We start from the raw sequence: 19,556 nt of genomic DNA, 5'->3' as shown, positions 1-19,556 counted from the left end.
TTGGCCACATAGTTGGCAAAAAAGCAAAACTCCACAGATACAAAAATTTGAAATAATGCCTTGTATCTTATCAGATCACCATGCTTTCAAGTTATAATTCAACAGCAATACAAATTGGACAAAACCTACAAACTCGTGGAAATTAAATAACAACCAAATGCACCATTCCTGGGTTGAGGAAGAAATAAGAAAGAAATGAAAGACTTCCTAGAATTTAATGAGAATGTGGACACAACATACACAAACTTATGGGACATTCTGAAAGCAGTGCTAAGAGGAAAGTTCATAGCACTAAGTGCTCACATGAAGAAACTGGAGACTAGTCACTATAGAGAACTGACAAAACAACAGAAAGCTTTAGAGCAAAAAGAAGCAAACTCACCACAGAGGAGTAGATGCCAGGAAATAAAGAAACTGAGGGCTGAAAGCAATAAAGTAGAAACTAGGAATAAATTACAAAAAATAAATGAAACAAAGAGTTGGTTCTTTGAGAATGTCAACAAGACAGAACAACCTCTATCCAAACTAACCAGAAGGCAGAGAGAGAGAGAAAGAGAGAGAGAGAGAGGGAGAGAGAGAGAACAGAGAGAGAGAGAACACTAATTAACAAAATCAGAAAGGAAAAGGGGATATACTAACAGACACTGAGGAAATCCAGAGAATCATCAGGTCATACTTTGAAAACCTGTATTCCAGAAAATTCAAAATCTTAAGGAAATGGACAATTTTCTGGATAGATATCACCACCTTATTAAACCAAGAAAAGATAAACAGTTTAAATCTACCTATAATGCATAATGAAATAGAAGCAGTCCTCAAAAGCCTCCCAACAAAAAGGTCAAGGGTCAGATGGCTTCACTGCAGCATTCTACCAGAAATTCCAACAAGAGCTAATACCAACTCTAATAATTGTTCCACACAGCAGAAGCAGAAGGGTCATTGCCAAACTCTTTTTTGTGAGGCTACAATCAATTTGATACCCAAGGTAGACAAAGATACAACTAAAAAAGAGAACTACAGACCAATATGCCTCATGAACATCGATGCAAAACTACTAAACAAAATATTGGGGAATCGAATCCAAGAACACACCAGAAAAATCATCGACTATGATCAAGTAGGCTTTATCCCAGATATGCAAGCATGTTTCAACATACAAAAATCCATCAATGTAATACAGCATTTAAACACACCGCAAAAGAAAATCCACATGATCATCTCACTAGATGCTCAAAAAGCCTTTGACAAAATGCAATATCCCTTCATGATAAAGATCTTGGAGAGAACAGGAATAACAAGAACATATCTAAACATGATAAAAGCAATGTACACCAAACCAACAGCCAACATAAAACTAAATGGAGAGAAAATCAAAGCGTTTCCTCTAAAATGAGGAACAAGACAAGGCTGTCCACTCTCTCCATATTTCTTCAGTATTGTACTTGAAGTCTTAGAGAGCAATAAGACAAGAAAAGGGGATTAAAGGGATACAAATTGGAAAAGGAGAAATGAAACTTACAATATTTGCAGATGATATGATAGTCTCTATAAGTGACGTGAAAAATTCTACCAGGGATTTCCTACAGCTTATAAACACCTTCAGCAAAGTAGCAGGATACAAAATAATTCAAAAACATGTAGCCCTACTATATACAGATGATAAATGCGATGAGAAAAACATCAGAGAAACATCACCCTTCACAATTTCCACAAGGAACATAAAGTGGTAATGCTAACCAAAAAAGTGAAAATCCTGTACAGTAAGAACTTTAAGTCTTTAAAGAAAGAAATTAAATAAGATACCAGAACATGGAAAGATTTCCCATGCTCTTGGATAGGTAAAATCAACATATTAAAATTGGCAATTTTGCCAAAAGTAATCTACAGATTCAATGCAATCCCCATCAAAATCACAACACAATTCTTCACAGACCTTGAAAGAACAATACTCAACTTTATATAGAAAAATAAAAAAACCCAGTACAGCTGAAATAACTCTGGACAATTAAGGTACTTCTGGAGGCATCACCATCTCTGACTTCAAGCTCTACTATAGAGCCTCAGTTCTGAAAACAGCTTGGTATTGGCACAAAAATAGACAGATAGACCAATGGTACTGAATTGAAAACCCTGATATTAACCCACACATGCATGAACACCTGATTTTTGACAAAGAAGTGAAATCTATACAATGGAAAAAAGAAAGAATCTTCAAAAAATGGTGCTGGTAAAACTGGATTCAGACATTCAGACAACTGCAGATAGATCCCTATCTGTCACCATGCACAAAACTAATGTCCAAATGGATCAAAGATCTCAACATAAATCCAGCTAAACTGAATCATCTAGAAGAGAAAGTGGGAGATACCTTGAACTAATTGGTACAGGAGACTACTTCCTGAACATTACATTAGTAGCACAGACAATGAGCTCTACAATTAATAAATGGGACCTCCTGAAACTAGGAAGCTTCTGTAAGGCAAAGGATACAGTCAGTAAGACAAAATGACAGCCCACAGCCTGGGAAAAGATCTTAACCAACCCCACATCTGACAGAGGACTGATTTCCAAAATATACAAACAACTCAAGAAGCTTGCTACCAAACCCCAAACAATGAAATTAAAAAGTGTGGTGCAGAACTAAATAGAGAATTCTCAACAGAAGAATCTGAAATTTCTGAAAGACACTTAAGAAAGTGCTCAAAATCCTTGGCCATCAGAGAAATGCAACTCAAAACAACTCTGAGATACCATCTTACACCGGCCAGAATGGCTAAAATAAAAAACAAAAATGACAATCTGTTCTGGAGAGGATGTGGAGAAAAAGGAACACTGCTCCATTGCTGGTGGGAGTGCAATCCTGTAAGACCACTTTGCAAATCAGCGTGGCGGTTGCTCACAAAAATGGGAATCAGTCTACATCAAGATCCAGCAATTCCTCTCTTGGGTATATACCCTAATAATGCATGTGCATACACCAAGGACATATGTTCAACCATGTTCATAGCAGCATTGTTTGTAATAGCCAGAACCTGGAAGCAACCTAGATGCTAGATGCCCCTCAACTAGGAATGGATAGAGAAAATGTGGTACATGAATACAATGGAGTACTACTAAGCAGAAAAAAGCAAAGAAATATAGAAATTTGCAGGCAAATGGATAGAACTAGAAGAAACCATCCTGAGTGAGGTAACCCAGTTACAAAAAAACAAACATGGTATGTACTCACTCATATATGAATTTTAGACATGGAGAAAAGGATTACCAGCCTCTTCACAAAAGGAACAAGGAAACAAGGACTCTAACGGAAAAATGCATGGACCCCAGAGAATGGGAAGGGCAGGATCTCCTGAGCTAATTGGGAGCTTGTGGGTATGGGAGAGGGAGCTGGCAGAATGAGAGGGGGACCAAGGGACGGGAGTGGAGGACCTGGAGGAGCAGAAATTCTGAGTGGGGGAAGAATAGAGGAGAGCATGATGAGAGATATTGTATCAGAGGGAGCCATCAAAGGTCTGAGGAGAGATTTGGCACTATGGAGATTTCCAGAGATCTACAAGGATGACAGGAACTGACAATATAGGCAATGATGGAGAGGATACCCTAAATGCCCTTTCCCAAAATGAGACTGACGACTACTTTATATGCCAAGCTAGAGCCATCACCCAGTGGCTGATGAAAGCAGAGGCAGACACCCACAGATACACACTGATGTGAACTCTGGAACTTAGTTGCAGAGAGGGAGCAATGAAGATCAAAGGGGTTGGTACCAGGCTGGTGAAACCAACAGAAATAGGTGACCTGAACAAGGGGGAGCACATGGACCCCATGCTGCTGTCTGGGAGACCAGTACAGGACTGATCCAGACTCCTGAACATGGAAGTCAATGAGGAGGCCTCGGCACTCTATGCGGCCCCTGGTAGTGGATCAGTATTTATCCCTGGTGTAAGAAGGGACTTTGAGAGCCCATCCCACGTGAGGGGATGCTCTCTTGGCCTGGACATATGGGGGAGGACCTAGGCCCCTCCCTGGATGATGTAGTGGACTTTGGGGAGCACCCATCAAGGGACATACCTACCAGGGGTGTGGAGGGGCTTTGGTGGGGGCAGGAGGGAGTTTGGGGCAGGATAGGGAGAGGGAGAAGGGATTGAGATGTGAAGCAAGTTTGTTCCATATTTGAAATAATAAATCAAAACAAAAAACAGCAGCCTGAGCTTCCAACATAGACAGCATACCAAGAGCTCTTGAAGTGTCTTCCAGACCATCAGCATCAGATTAGGAGTACTGAAATATCCAGTCTAATGAAACGAGCAACTGCTATATCCTTAGCATCTCTGTATGAGGCCTGAGACCATATCATGTAAGCCAATTTAATAATGCCCCTTTTAACACATCTTCATCCCTCTGATTCTGTTCCCCTAGAAAGGTATGACTAATATAGTCATCCTCACACGGGGTATTTCTAGAAATCTAGGATAAAGTTTTCTATAAATGTATTATTAAAACTATTCAGCTTGATGTTGAACAACTTTTCACATTCTAATTTGTCATTTGTTGCCTTCATTGAGGAATGATTCAGTCAGGTCTTTGACCATGTTTAGGTAGGTTATGTGACTTGGTAGTATTGTGTAAATTCCTGACTTGGGGACTGCACTGTGCTATGGGTTGGATATGAATTCTTATTCTTAGCACTCAGAGTTTCATAAGCATTATCACTTGGTTCCAAGTTTGAGGAACAGATTTGGAATGACATTGAAGTTTTCAGACATGGCTTATCTAGCAGGTGTAGGGCCTCAGGACTATACATGGGGGCTTCAGGTTGTCATCCTGACTTCTCTCTATGACCTGGTCTGTTCCTTAGAGCAAGGAAAAAACCATAAGCTCAAATGAATGACTCCTCTCTTTTGTGGCTAGAGTGATTGTTTGTGGAACTTCTGGGACGTGGAGACTTGGTAGAAGAAATGCATCCCTAGAGGCATCTTTAAGAGTTTATAGCCTTATTGCACTTCCGGTTCCTCTCAATGCCTCCTGTATGTGGTTACAATGTTAGCTCTCAGCTTCCTCCTCAAGCTCCTTGACTGCCTCCTTCCCCACTGTTACAGACTTTTCCTTGAAGCCCTAAGCTAAAATTAACCGTTGGTTCCTTAAATTGGATTGGCTAAGGTACCTTATTCCAGCAAAAGAAAAGCAAATAACAGACTCCATGAGTAAATTCTTTCAGGTATTTTATCATGGTCCAAAGAATAACTAATAAAATTCTCCATGGGCGTGTGGTCTCTGCACACTTCCCTCCTCTTAGGATTTCTCCACACTTTGTTCCTTTCCCTGTTTTAGAAGCATTTCAGTTTTCAGGGAGTGTCTTTGCAAACTTTTGCTTTTGTTCTCTGAGCCTCGAGTGCAACATCTAAAACAGTGATGTGTCCTTCTCTAACAGGAATATTACTGAATCTCTGCCCTGAGTCTAGGGTTCTGCAATCTCAAGAGTACTTTGTTTCTTCAGGATCTGATCCTGGTCCCCATAGAGAATCATCTACCCCGTGTGATTCCATGTCTGTTGTTCAAATCATAGAAATCCTTCATGATAAACATAATTAATGGTGCTGTAAAAATATATCTGTGGTTCAAGTTCTAACCGCAGAAGAATAAGGACCTGTGTTGAGTCCTCTGTAAGGCCACCTCTGAGATATATATCAGTGTGATCAGTGTCACTTACTGGGCAACCCGTCTAGGCAGGTTGTGAATCCAAAGCCAGTGATAAAACTTATCTCCAAACATATGGAGCACAGTGATAGAGGAAGTCACCTCATACCAACATGTACACAGACACACAGACACAAAGACACAAAGACACACACACACACACTCACACACACAGACACACACACACACACACACACACACACACACACACACACGGATTTATATATATTTGTGAGTGGGACAGGTGAGGGAGAGAGTGAGTCAGGCAGGCAGGGAGGGAGGAAGGGAGGGAGAGACAGAGAGAGAGACAGCAACAGAGGGAAATGTTATAATAGATACACACATCCACAGATAACTGAAATTTGAGTAAATAAACCTGTGGAAGCTTCAAGGATTCTGGGACACCATGCCTGTAGAAAGAATCCCCGACTGTGACATCGAGCAGCACCCCAGACACAGAGGAGTCCAGTCCTTTATACCCCTCTCTACAGGTTCTTCTTGACCCAGAGAAACCTGTGCTCTGCGCGCCCCCTGCTGGTCCTGAGCATCCTGCAGGGAGGTTTGTGTCTGAGCTCTCAGCAGCTTTCACTCACTGTGTCTCTTGCACAGTAATATGTGGCAGTGTCTTCAGACTTCACACTGTTCATTTGTAGGAACAGTGTTTTCTTGGCATTGTCTCTGGAGATGGTGAATCGGCCCTTCACAGCGTTGGCATAATTGATATTACTACTACCACTATTAATGTATGCGACCCACTCCAGCCCCTTCCCTGGAGACTGGCGGACCCAGTTCATGCTATAGTCACTGAAGGTGAATCCAGAGGCCTCACAGGAGAGTTTCAGGGACTTTCCAGGTTGTACTAAGCCTCCCCCAGACTCCACCAGCTGCACCTCACACTGGACACCTGCAAACATAGAAAATTCTAGTCAGAAAACTGTCACAGAACCTTATTTTTTTCTTTTCTCTCATGTGAACAGAACACACAGCAGTTTGTCTCCATAAGTTACCTTTTAGAATAAGGACAAAGAAAACCAATTTGAGTCCTGAGTTCATGGCAAGTGGCCTGTGTTCAGTGCTGATCACAGAACGGGAGGACCTGGGAATCCCGGGCTGGGCTCCTGTGTCAGAGCTGCAGGGTCAGGGCAGGGCTGGTTTTCATGGGCACAGAGAAGCCTCATTTGCATGGCTCCCTGCTATAGCAGGCTCTAAAGACAGACCTGGGAAGATCAGTGCAGATATAAGAAATCAGTTGCACTGATGACAGATACAGAAATTGACAGAGTAACGTTTCTCTGTGCACACATTTTCCATGTGAAGAATTCACCACACTTAATTTAGTTTCTTTTTCAGCAAACACACAGCACACACTGTGTTTCCACACTGTCATGTCTCCTAATTATTAGTGAGAATTTAAAAAGCTCCAACCAGAGTTGTGTTTTAGATATGTGCTCAGTCTCTCCCTCTGTCTGTGTTGGACACGGCTTCTCCCTGAGGTGGATAGTGGACAGGTTCATTGCTGCCTCTAACAGAACTCCTTCCCTTCGACAGGAACACTTGAGACTTTCTGGATTTTACTCTTTTCTGACAGAATGCTGTCTTAAGGCCACAGGAAGTCTACACATGGAGAATTCCTGTTTACTGCTTCTCTTCCTCTCAGTGGTTGCTATGAAGACATTTTTATATTTTCTGTACTCACTTTTTCATCTCTTGAAGTTTTCCTCATGATCACCTTTTAATCCCCACTCTCCTTTCCGTTTTCTACCTCACACTAGGTAATGCATTACTGTCTTTATGTTGTCTTAGGCCAATTTTTATTTCTCCATATTCATATTGTCAACCTAATGGGGACACCTCATAATTGTTATAACAACACAAAAATTATGGCATTTATATGACATTATTTTTAGTTTCCCCAGTTCTCACACTTCCTACCTACCCATCCTGTTTCTCTCACACACCCAACTTTTCCTTTCAAAACTCCAGCATTTCCCTGTACCCTGCTCCTCTTCTCCTTCACTTAAGATGTCTTTTCCTGCCTTTTCCTTTCTAGTTCCAAAGTCTATATAACAGAAATCAGAAAACCCAACAGACACAGTCTCAAATTCATTCTGAATTCTCTACATGGCAGGAATGCACCTTCCCAGTCTTCAGTATATTGTGTGAGAACACAGAGGAGAAGAATTTGCTCTGTGCCATGGAAAGAAACTCCACTGGGGAAGTGACTGCAGAGATGGAGCCAACCAGTTCAGTCAGCTCTCAGAGAATGTCTGTTTGCTGCTTGGTGGGGAGACCCCACATCTGTGTCCTTTTATGTGTGTGCATGATCTTTGTTCTCAGAGTGGCAGAGGTAGAGACTGGTCTGAGCATTAGTGATCCAGCCATCTCATTCAAGCAATGATGGCCTCCTATAGTGTGAGGGCAGGGTCCCCCATGCCTGGTGCTCTGAGTTTTACGTGAACACTTTTCAGTCATTATTCTCAGTATGTCTCACATTGGGGTTATCTGATATTTTCATTGTGGTAACAAAAATCTGGGAAGAATTATTACAAATATGAATCCACATTGCTCTTACTATATTGAAGAACTTGGCATGAGTCTATTTAGCAAGTACTTTTGTCTTTGGTTACCCTAGAATTTGTTTGTATTAATATTCTATATTTCCTTGTTCCTTGAGTTTTTCTATTCCATGAGTTCCCTAATGAAATTCACTAAGAATAAGCAATTTTCTAAGGTAAAGGATTCCTACTAAAGGCAATCATTTTTATAATTTTCTTCTATTTGATAGGAGGATTTTTATTCTTAAGTGTTTGATCAGTCATTAGCTTACTTATGTCCTGGACACATGTATACTCATTTAGTGGGCTATATTATCATGAACAAACACGCACAAAGCATCATATCAACAGAAAGAAGAGATATTCATAGGTAGATGAACTGAATCTCTTACTTCATATCTTTTTACAGTGACACCCTGCTTGATCTGGACTATCTATGTATACTAAACTGATATAGAATTGTGAGATATTTTCTTGCCATTGTCTTTCTAGTAACAAGTTTAAGGGTGTTCACCACCAACCACCTCATGGAGCATTTCAAAAATTAAATAATTAATTGGAAAATGTTTTATTTCACACAAAATATTCTGATCCTTATTTCCCTTCCTTCATCTTTTCCTAGAACCTTCCTGTCAACCAATGTGACCAATTCTATAATTTGCTGAGTTTTAAAGATATTTAGAAAACTGGCTTCATGATATTCACTTTCATATTGGCAATAATTTGTTTAAAAATCAATAATTAAAACTGCGTTTTTCTCTTTTAAAATCATTTGCTTTTATACCTACCTAGTACATGAATTCTTGTGTAGTATGGCTGTTTGTCTGACCTTCAAGGAGCCTCTCTCTTTTATCACCTACATCCAGCAACTCTAAAGCCAGCCCTAGTTCTACAGTCATGCCAGCTGAAAGTAATTGAGCCTAAGTTTCCCTCATGTTCACTGATATGACTCTGGGTGCAACACAGTCTTAGAGGACACTCAGGACTTCAGAGTCATCTTTGGAAATAGAGGTGCATATACCTTCACATGGAGTTATGTGGGTGTGCTAAGAGTCCTCATAAAGCTAAAATACCTCAATCTCAGCAAATAAGCTCCATGGAGCATTCTGAATATATATTTTAAAAGAGTACTTGATCAAATATATTCATCACTGTTTTTGTTCCCATTTTCAATACAATCTGTAGAGTGTATAAGTGTATAGTCTAGGTAGGGTTATGAATGCTTCCTTTATTAGTTATATCTTCGTTGTAAACTCTTAGAAAACACAATATTTTATATACAATGACATGTAATGTATGTGCTTGTATCAAAAGCCAACATAATTTATGTAGGAATGTCTCTGACTAAAGTAAACTTTAGTATTAATACAAGTATAAAATGTATTGTTTTATAGGTTATAATACTTTTATTAATTTGCAAAGTGTGTACTGATAGAATTCAGGATGGAGGAGATGGCTTTGTGGAATGGGGCCTGCATTCCAATATGAGTGTCTCAGTTTGATCCACAGCACTCAGATTAGACGCTGGACAGGATGGTGTGTTCTATGGTCCCTGCACTGGGAGATATCTATTTGTCTGGTTATATAGATGTTGGTTTTTTGAAAACTTATCTACCTATGTGTGTTGGTCAAGAAGAAGGAGCCCAATCAGAGGATGTGAGGCAAGAACATGTCTGTTTATGAGGACATCACCTCTCAACTTTGTGTTCCCTGGGGTATCTGAGAATCCTGCTGATCTCATGGATGCACTTTAACAGTGAATGACATGTTAATAATCTTTAACAGGGAATAGCAGTATCACAAAACAGTATTTATTAGTCAAAATATGAGGAATATGGCCATGAAATATTAACATTTGAATCCAGACCTCCTCTGTATTACCTAAGAACTCATAAATTGAATACCTACCAGAGCTGGAAGGGGAAAATTACAGAAATGCTTTATTTTAATTACGAGTATGTATTTCTGTGTGGGTAGTTTAGTTTTAATGGTTACAAACTCAATGCATCTGTCCTTATAGGTGGTTATAGGCTGCTATTTCCATGTATCAGGAAATGCACATAAATCCCCAGTTGCTTCTCTAGTACTGGATGGGTAATCATGAGATGATAAAAGGAGGCACAGGGCAAGTTTTATAATTATCCTTTCAGGTGTCTGACATTTGCCTATTGCATATTAGTGGAAATCAAAATGTATACTAAGAAAGTTTTCACTAGTTCTATCTGAGTTTCTCATCTGTGATATAGAAGAAATATTATCAGTCACATAGTGCAAGCCTGTCAAGCAAAAATGGAAATATTTACAGTGAGTCCACGCTCATGCCATGAGGCTGGGACACGGTATCATATCCTCAATACGTTTGCACATATCTGAAAAATCAAGAAGTGAATTCAGGACCGGATTTGGGGCTCTTAGTGATCAGAAATGATATTTAAGAAACTGAGTATGGATCTCAAGAACTTTGTGGTAGGGAGGTTAAATCAAAGCAAACACAGAAAGAGACCGAAGAGGTTATGGAGCAGCATAGGAAATCCACACCCTCAGCTGCTGACACCCCTCTGAGTCTGGACAGCATGTCATTCTCACGTATAGTGTGAAGTAGAGTCACAGAATTTTCTGGAATCTCGCTATTTTGTTCAACACCACACACCTGAATGAGAAGGTAAAAATAAGAGCAGACTGTGCTTATGAGCAACACAGTGTCTGCCTCACACTGAAATGTGGAAGGCAGGGTCAGCTGAGCTGTGTCCTCAGCCTCTGGTGTTTGAGAGTCACTGGGATCTTAGGCAGCATGGGTAGCTGGAATGTCTGCAGAGACTTGTTCAAGGGAAGGGAGAGTCTTACCCATAAGTCATACCCTCAATCCCAGTCTCCCTGGGCACTTGAGCCCTCAGAAGCTCCCTTGGTCAGACAATGCTCTGATAAACTTTGTAATGTAAACTATTTATAATTTTTGAGAAAATTTGCATTTCTCAAGCTAACTGAACCCAAACTTGCATAGTCATACAGCAACTGAGATAATTCTACACAAAGACACGCATACAAGGGTAGACAGGTATATGTATATTAACATCCAATGCTATTTGAAAATATTGTGTTTTCATCTATGTCATGCATTCTGCTTACAAACAAAACCCATGCTCATTTGAAATATACTTTGATTACATGGATGCATCTCACTTCCCTGTCTCTGCTTCCTCTTTCTCTCCTTTGACCCTCTGACCCCTCCTACCCTCATGTCATTTTTTCTTCCCTCCATACTTCTCTTTTATAGTGGTATATTATTTATGATTTATTAAACCTTCCCTGATGATTCAGAAAAGCAAAGGCAGCTACAAGCCTTAGAAACCAAGCACACACTTTTAGTCCCAGCATCCATATTCTAGCAGGTGATGGTACACACCTTGAATCTTAGAAGTCAGATTTAAGAGATAGAATGTTCTCCTTTACTCCAAGGCCACACAGATTTACACAAAAGTGAATTAGTTTAAAAGAGAATTAAAGCTCACACCTTAATCCCAACATTAGGGGAGTTTATAAGACAGAACCAATGTCTCAATAAGAGGCATTCATTTTTCCAGCCACGCTCAGCAGAGGTTAGTCTGAGGCTTGGTGAAAGCTCATGGAGACAGGATCAACCCATTCAGCCTGAGGTAGAGGTAAGAAGCTATTCGGTAGCTGATTTCCTTTAGTGACCCTCAGCTTAAAGTTTGAACTTCAATATCAGTTTCTGGGTCTTTTATTAATTCGAGTTTCACCCTGCTTTCCTGCACCCACTCTGCTTCCCTAGTCTATTCACCCCGATGTGAGATTGTTGGGTCCCATCACCTAGTGTGAGTCATTTTCTGAGACCCACACAGTGCTTGCTGATGTCTTACTAGCAAACACCCATTTTTACACAGAACAGCCAACTCCATTTCCATCCCCTCAACCCTTGGTTTGATTCCCTCTTTGGGTACATGGCACTCACATCACTGCTTACAGGCACCTTATCCTTTTGCGTTTAATATCCATTTGTGTAGTGATTAGAGATGTTGGCTTCATGCAGTCTCTTCTGTCCACATCATTCGTCAAGATGAAGCAGCCCGGTTGGAGGATGGAGGCCGGGAGATGTCAGTATCATGAGGACGTCACCTCTCTACTCAGTGTTCCCTGAGCTTCCTGTTGTCCTGATGACTCCAAACTTAGACAGGTGACAGAAGTGAGTTTTCCATGAGATGAAAAATGGAATTGAACTCTTTGATGAGAGAAACAGTGTCCTGACCTTCAACTTGAAGTAGTCATGTTTCAAACACAGTATTTGTTAATTTAAATGAGATACTTATGTCTGAAATATTACCATTTGAATCAAGGTCTCATATATGCTACACAAGAACTTGACCATTGGAATATATTGCAGCATTGGATGAGAACTTTAAAAAGTACACTGTTTAAGCTATGTGTCTATGTTTCTGTGTGGGTAGTGTAGTGATCACAGAGACAATGAGATGCACATGGTCCCCTAGACTGTCACTGGTTCTGAGCTGCCCTGAGTCTAGGGCTAATAATCTTCTTGTTGTTTTGATCTTCAAGATCTGGTGCTGCTCACCACACGTAATCACGTCTGCCTTGTGTGACGGTCTGCACTTTGTGCAGGTCAGATCTCCTTACAAATTTAAAAAGCAACTGTAACGGGGCTGTGGAAACAGATTCTGCAGTTCAAGCTCTTGCCACACAGGACTGCTTGAGTGGGTTCTGAACTCAAAACTTAGATCTTCATAACTGCAAAACAGCCGGGTTTGGCAGTCAACAAGTTATGGCATCTAAGTGATACGGGGACAGCACAATCACTAGTACTCACTGGCCACCAGTGTAGCCAGTTGTCAATTCCAGGCAGTTATAGAACTTGTCTCCAGAAATATGTTGCAGGTTGTTACAGAGCATCATATGTTAACACACACACACACACACACACACACACACACACACACACACACACACACACACCTAATACGTATATACAAGAGAGAGAGGGGGGAGGGAGAGACAAGGCCAAAAAAAACAAAGGGGCCTGTAGGGGTGGACAGGAAAATTGAGCAGAGAGAAGAAGAGAGGAGAAAAAGCCGTAGATGCAGAGTGGAGAAGGGAAAAACTATAATAAATAAGTAATAAAATTACATACAATGGTAAATGGATGTTTGGATAAATATTAGGACGCTTCAAGCATTACTACACACCACACCTGTAGAGAGAATCCCTGTGTGAGATATGGAGAGGCAGTCAAGGCACAGAGGTGTCCATCTGTGTTTGCCTCTCTGAACATGCTCTTCAGGAACCCAGAGCTTTGTTGGTTCTCGGCGCCCCCTGCTGGTACCACATTTCCTACAGGGAGCTTTTTGTCTGAGCTCACAGAAGCCTTCACTAACTGTGAGTCTTGCACAGTAATACGTGGCTGTGTCCTCAGACTTGAGATTGTTCATTTGCAGGTACAGGGCGTTCTTGGCATTGTCTCTGGAGATGGTGAATCGGTCCTTCACAGCGTCGGCATAGTTGATGGTACCACTGTTTTCATTAATACGTGCGACCCACTCCAGCCCCTTCCCTGGAGCCTGGCGAACCCAGTTCATCCAGTAGCTATTGAAGGTGAATCCAGAGGCTGCACAGGAGAGTTTCAGGGACATTCCAGGCTGCACTAAGCCTCCTCCAGACTCCACCACCTGTGCGTCACACTGGACACCTGCAAACACATACAATTCTGATCAGAAAACTGACACAGAAACTAATTTTTCTCTTCTTAATGTCTACATAACACATATATCTCCTATCCACTAATTACCTTTTAAAGTAAAGACAAGGAAAAACCAAATAAGCCCCAAGTCCATGGTGAGTGGCCTGTGTTCAGTGCTGATCACAGAATGGGAGGACCTGGGAATCCAGGGCTGTGCTCTTCTGCCAGAGCTGCAGGGTCAGAGCTGGGCTGGTTTTCATGGGCACAGTGAAGCCACATTTGCATGTCTTCCTGCTAGAGCAGGCTCTGGAGATGGACCTGAGAAGAGGGCACTGCTCTGAGCAGTTATAAGATATCTGTCACACTGGTGACAGATACAGAAAAGAACAGAGTAAATTATCTCTGTGAACATCATTTCAATATTAAGGATTCACCATACTTTATTCACTTTCTTTTCCTTTTTATATTTTATCTAACATTTTTAATTGATTTTTATTTAAATTAAAATCAACCATATTTTATAATACAATCCCAGTTTCCTCTCCCACCTTCCCTTCCATTTCCCCATCAGCCCCTCCATCCCACCCCCTCCATCCACTCTCGAGGGAGGGTGAATCCTCCCATGGGGGATCATCAACGTCTGTCACATCATTTGAGGCAGGATCTAGGCTCTCCCCTATGTATCTAGGCCGAGATTATTCCTCTATGGAATGGACTTCCAAAGCCCTTTCGTGCACTAGGGATAAACACTGGTCCCACTGCCAGAGGTCCCATAGACTACCCAGGCCTCCCAACTGAAATTCACATTCAGGGGCTTTGATTTGGTTTTTTGCTGGAACCCAAGCTGTCAGATTGGGGTCCCTGAGCTCCCACTTGCTCAGGTCAGCTGTTTCTGTAGGCTTCCCCAGAATTGTCTTGACCTCTTTGCTATCACTCCTCCCTCTCTACAATTGGATTCCTGGAGTACAGCTCAGTGTTTAGCTGGGGATCTCAGCTTCTGCTTCCATCAGCTACTGATGAAAGCTCAAGGATGGCATTTAAAATAGTCTTCAATCTCATTATAGGGGAAGTGCATTTAAGGTAGCCTCTCCACTATTGTTTAGATGATTAGTTGGGGCCAACTTTGTGGATCCCTGCTGTTTTGCCAATGAGATAGCAAGTTTGATGGGACTATGAGTCAAAGAGGATTCTGGGAAATGTAGTAGAGAAGTGGTGATCCAGGCAGGAAGTGACATAGCAAGGAGACTCATATTTCAAGAAGGAGAAACAGGAAGCGTCCTTTTTCTCCTCTGTTCACCTCCTCCTGCAAAAGGATGTGAGGCACCAGCAATGAGCGACGCCAATAAGGCATCCAATAAGATAAGTCCTATAAAATATATAGATTTATGATAATTAAGACTGAGCTAACAGATGAGAATCCTAGTCATTGGCCAAGCAGCATTGTACCTAAAACAAGTTTCTGTGTATTCATTTGAGCCTAACTCAGGCGGGCAGCTGGCGTAACGCTCACACGTGGAGGTGGGGCTCAGAAGGCTTTTGGCAGAAAGATTTATCATAACACCCAGTTGCTTCTCTACACTGGATGAGCAATCCTAACTTTCCTTCTCATGTTTACCTCAGCTCTGTTTTACACACTACATCGAGCCAGAAGAACCTAGAGGTCTACTTGTAAATGACATCCAGGCACCAGGAGAACACAAGGACGTCTTATCAAGTGTACTCTAAGAAATAGATATCAAGGAAAGTAAAATTATCGTAGGCCATCCCTTTTTTGGGCAGTGAAAGTGTGAAGATAGTTACATGAGAGGGATTATCCCAAATAATGAGTTTATGACTGTTGACCACAGTTAATGAGAATCAATACTGGTCTACATACATTGAGAGGGTAAATTTTTATGAGTTAACCCCCACAGAAAAACTTGTCATACCACATTTTGTGGGATAATTCCTTAGGTCTTTGCCTGAAAACCATTTTTTTACCAAGATGCAAATGTGTAACAAGGAGTCTATCAAACATGATTATTAACTCCAACCTTTCATAGGATCTTCTTTGTATAGAAGAAGGATTCCATGACTTATTCAGGTTCCTAGATCTCTTAGGAAAATGGCATTAATTTAGGGAAGCTGTGATTTCTCTATAACATGGCGAAAAATTAGCAGGATGAATTACAGATTTTTAAAGTACCCAAGCTTATTTACTGAACTTTACTGCTTTATTATCAAATCTTTCAGAACTCCTGATTCCTTTTGGAATCTCTCTGTCTCTCTCAGTCTCTGTCTCTGTCTCTCTCTCTTTCCCTCCTTCCTTCCCTCCCTCCCTACGTTTTGGAATGTATAAAACTATGTGTCATTGAAAGTGATAACAACCAGAACCTGGATATCTTAGAGGGCTTGTGAGAAAAACCATGTGTTCCAGTTTGTGAATACAAAACTTGTGTAGAATATGACAGTAGAGGGGCCTCTCGGGGATTTCCTTGGCTGGAAGAGAAATCCACTGGTACTAACATAAAAACGCATGCTCATGCTGAATAGTGTTGAATTTTTCAGTTCCCAAGAAACCCCATACTGATTATGGGAGCCTCTGTAGGATCTCATTGACCCCTGCTGGTCTGGAGTGTCTCTGTTGGGAGTTTTTGTGCAGGCTCCCACAGGAGTTTCTTCACTGTGTTTCTGGCACAGTAATACATGGCGGTGTCCTCAGCTATCAGATTGTTCACTTTTAAGAAAAGTTGACTCTTGGAGGTGTCCTTGTTGATGCTGATTCTGGATTGCAGAGCTGAATTATATGCTAGGCCTCCATCATAACCTATTCCTCCCATTCAGTCCAGATCCTTTCCTGGACGCTGGCGGACACAGTCTACATTATATCTGGTTAATGAGAACCCAGAGACAGTGCAGGTGAGAGACAGGGTCTCAGAGGGCTCCACCAGGCCAGGTCCTTTCTCCTTCATCTGCACCAGAGACAGGACACCCGGGGACAAACAACATCACCATCAGTCATACAACCCATAATGACATGCTATGGTACCTCTCCTGAAACCCTGAACACTAACATCTTGGAAATGTCAACAGGCAGATGAGCAGCACCAGGACAGCCATGCTCTGCTGGAGGCTCCAGTGAGAAGGAGATGGGGCTGCTCAACTAGGCCTGGGCTTTCAGCCTGAGCCTGAGGCTGCTTTGCATTGCGGGAGGATACTGAGGGGATAAAAGGAGGCACAGGGCAAGGTTTCCATTCTTCCCTCACATGACTGTGATTTGCCTTGTGCTTCTCAGAGAAAATGGTAACAAAATAATCAGGGATATTTGCCTGCTCCTTTCTGGGTTCCCACTGCATATAAACAGGAATTTGGATGACTTACACTGTGTAGGCCTTGGGGTCAATCACAGATCCACACTCAGCTCTGCACAGAGAAGAAGGCACCACATCAATAGTGAATATCTCTGTAAATTCCAGCACAGTGTTTGGGATGTGATTTAGTCACAAGATGAACTTCAGCCTCTTATTGCTGTGAAATAAGGATCAAGGTTGTAATTAAATTCTTCTCTTGGCCATTTAAGTTAATGTTATTACTCTGACTCACCTAGAAATTCCAACTTGTGAGGAAGCAACTCACAAACATTTAGGACATGTCAGTTAAATGTTCATCTGAGAGGAGACCCAAGACACTGATTTTCCTGTCATGTCAGCGGTCGCAGTGTATTCACCTGCCAACTCGGGGACACCACACCTGGAGACCAGTCTTGCTACCTGCTGTTTTCAATGTGTCTGTATCTCTTTCCATTTCTTTTGCTTTTATGTTTCTCTTCTTTTGTCTTTACACGTCAAAGCACACTAGCATAGCAGGTCTGTGAATATGATTCTTACATGCATGAGCGATGGTAGATCAGCTTTTATAGCACTTCTTAAAATGCAAGAGGATGTAGCCAGGCTTGAGGGTTCTGTTAATTGAAGTAATAAAACTTTAGAAAAGTATAAGTGATGCCAGAAGTGGAGAGCAGGGCATGCATGCACAATGGGAACAGTTTGCATTGTGGTCAGGATCATCACAGAGAACAAGGGATTGTGGGCTTTCCTCCATGCCTCCGTGATGTAAATCACCACAGAAGGGAAGAGAGTAGCACTAAACACCCTGTTCAGTAGCTCCCAGACATCATCCACCTCTTCTCTCTCAGTCGACAGCCCATACATTGCATCCCTCACTCCTGTGTCCACACTCTGTGCTGGGAGTGGCAGCCGTGGAGACAGGTCTAAACACTGGGGTGCTGCCTTATGTGTAGGTTCTGATGGGCACCCGCCACTATGTGTGCTGTGTCCTGCTTGTCCATGTTGCCCTGTTGTTGAGAATATTTTTCACACCTTATGTGTAATGTGTCTCATCTTGGGGATGTCTGGTTTTTCATTGTTCTTGTAGGATCTTACAAAAGCACAGGAATGAATGCGTTTTGTTCCTAACATTTTGGAGAAGTGGTATGAGATCCCCTGAGTCTAGAATTTTTGTCATTCATGACATAAGTAATAGTGTTCACATTTTTCCTCTTTTGTGAGATTCTCTTCTCCATGAAACTGTCTGGAAGGAAGTGATTAAGAATAGTCACTTTCTAAGGAAATGTCTTCTGGGTAAATCTGCACATTATTCTTAATGATCTCTTATTTGAGAGTAAATCCTTGTACTTGCTGGTTTTCTGTCAGGTATTTGTTTCTGTCTAGTGGACCCTTGGATGCTCAGTTAATGGTCATGTTTCAATGACTGTACAGGACTATACATTAGTGTGGTGGTTAGAATTTTGTCAATGCAGTGAAAGCAATGATCACTTGGGAACTGGAAACCTCAGTTGGAAACACAAAGCCTGCCTCAGTTTACCCTATAGGCAAACATCTGGTGCCATGTTAGCAACACTGAAATGGCAGCATTTTCCTTGTATTTTTGAGGAAGGTACTGGAGAATGTACCATTTGATCCAGGAAGACGGAATTCATTGCAGAAGAAGACATGTTGTGAAGATTTAGACAGAATAAAGCTCATTCCAAACAATCTGTGATTCATTCATCCCTACTTCCTCTCTCCTCTTCATCTCATCCCTGATGGTCTTTTCTGGCTCTACTTTATTTCATGTCTCTCCTTTCCTCCCCATTCTCTGCCTCACTGACACCCTTCCTGCTTCCTCATTTCCTCTGCCCCTGCTCCTGTTTCTCTCTCACTCCCAATCCTCTCACCCCTTCAGTCCATTGTCCTTTTTATGACTATATGCAGGAAGTTGTTGCAACTCTACTTGCATAATTGTAATGGCTGCACTGCATCTATACGACAGCACCAACGCTATCACCTTGCTCCATCAGGTTCTTGCTACCTTTCCTGGGGTTCAGCAGTATGTAATATATCTGTTTTGGGGTAAGTATCCAGCACTCACATATTATCAGTATAAGGGCAGTCATGGTCCCATGTTTCAAAGGTTAAAGAACTGTTTTTTATTTTATACCATGATTAGCTCTATAGAAAATATTGAGGATACCAGGTGGGTGGACATCTGGATGCCCTCTCCCCTACATACTGGATAATTGAACTGGCTTGCTTTTGAGCAAGTCTCATAAAAGGAAG

At 41.6% G+C, this 19,556-nt stretch overlaps 2 gene segments (V, D, J or C); both read right to left on the bottom strand.

The window, feature by feature from the left end:
- Positions 1–6,272: 6,272 nt before the first annotated feature.
- LOC118237697 lies at positions 6,273–6,750 on the bottom strand. The segment is given in 2 exon segments: positions 6,273–6,601; positions 6,705–6,750. Coding segments are annotated over 2 exon segments (375 nt in total).
- Positions 6,751–13,450: 6,700 nt separating this feature from the next.
- Positions 13,451–14,113, bottom strand: LOC113831789. The segment is given in 2 exon segments: positions 13,451–13,968; positions 14,068–14,113. Coding segments are annotated over 2 exon segments (564 nt in total).
- Between the last annotated feature and the right edge of the window lie 5,443 nt (positions 14,114–19,556).

The sequence above is a fragment of the Cricetulus griseus genome, chromosome 5 (genome assembly GCF_003668045.3).
Source record: "Cricetulus griseus strain 17A/GY chromosome 5, alternate assembly CriGri-PICRH-1.0, whole genome shotgun sequence".
Lineage (NCBI taxonomy): Eukaryota > Metazoa > Chordata > Mammalia > Rodentia > Cricetidae > Cricetulus > Cricetulus griseus.
The sequence above is the reverse complement of the archived record's forward strand: the minus strand, read 5'-3'. Positions and strand labels throughout refer to the sequence as shown.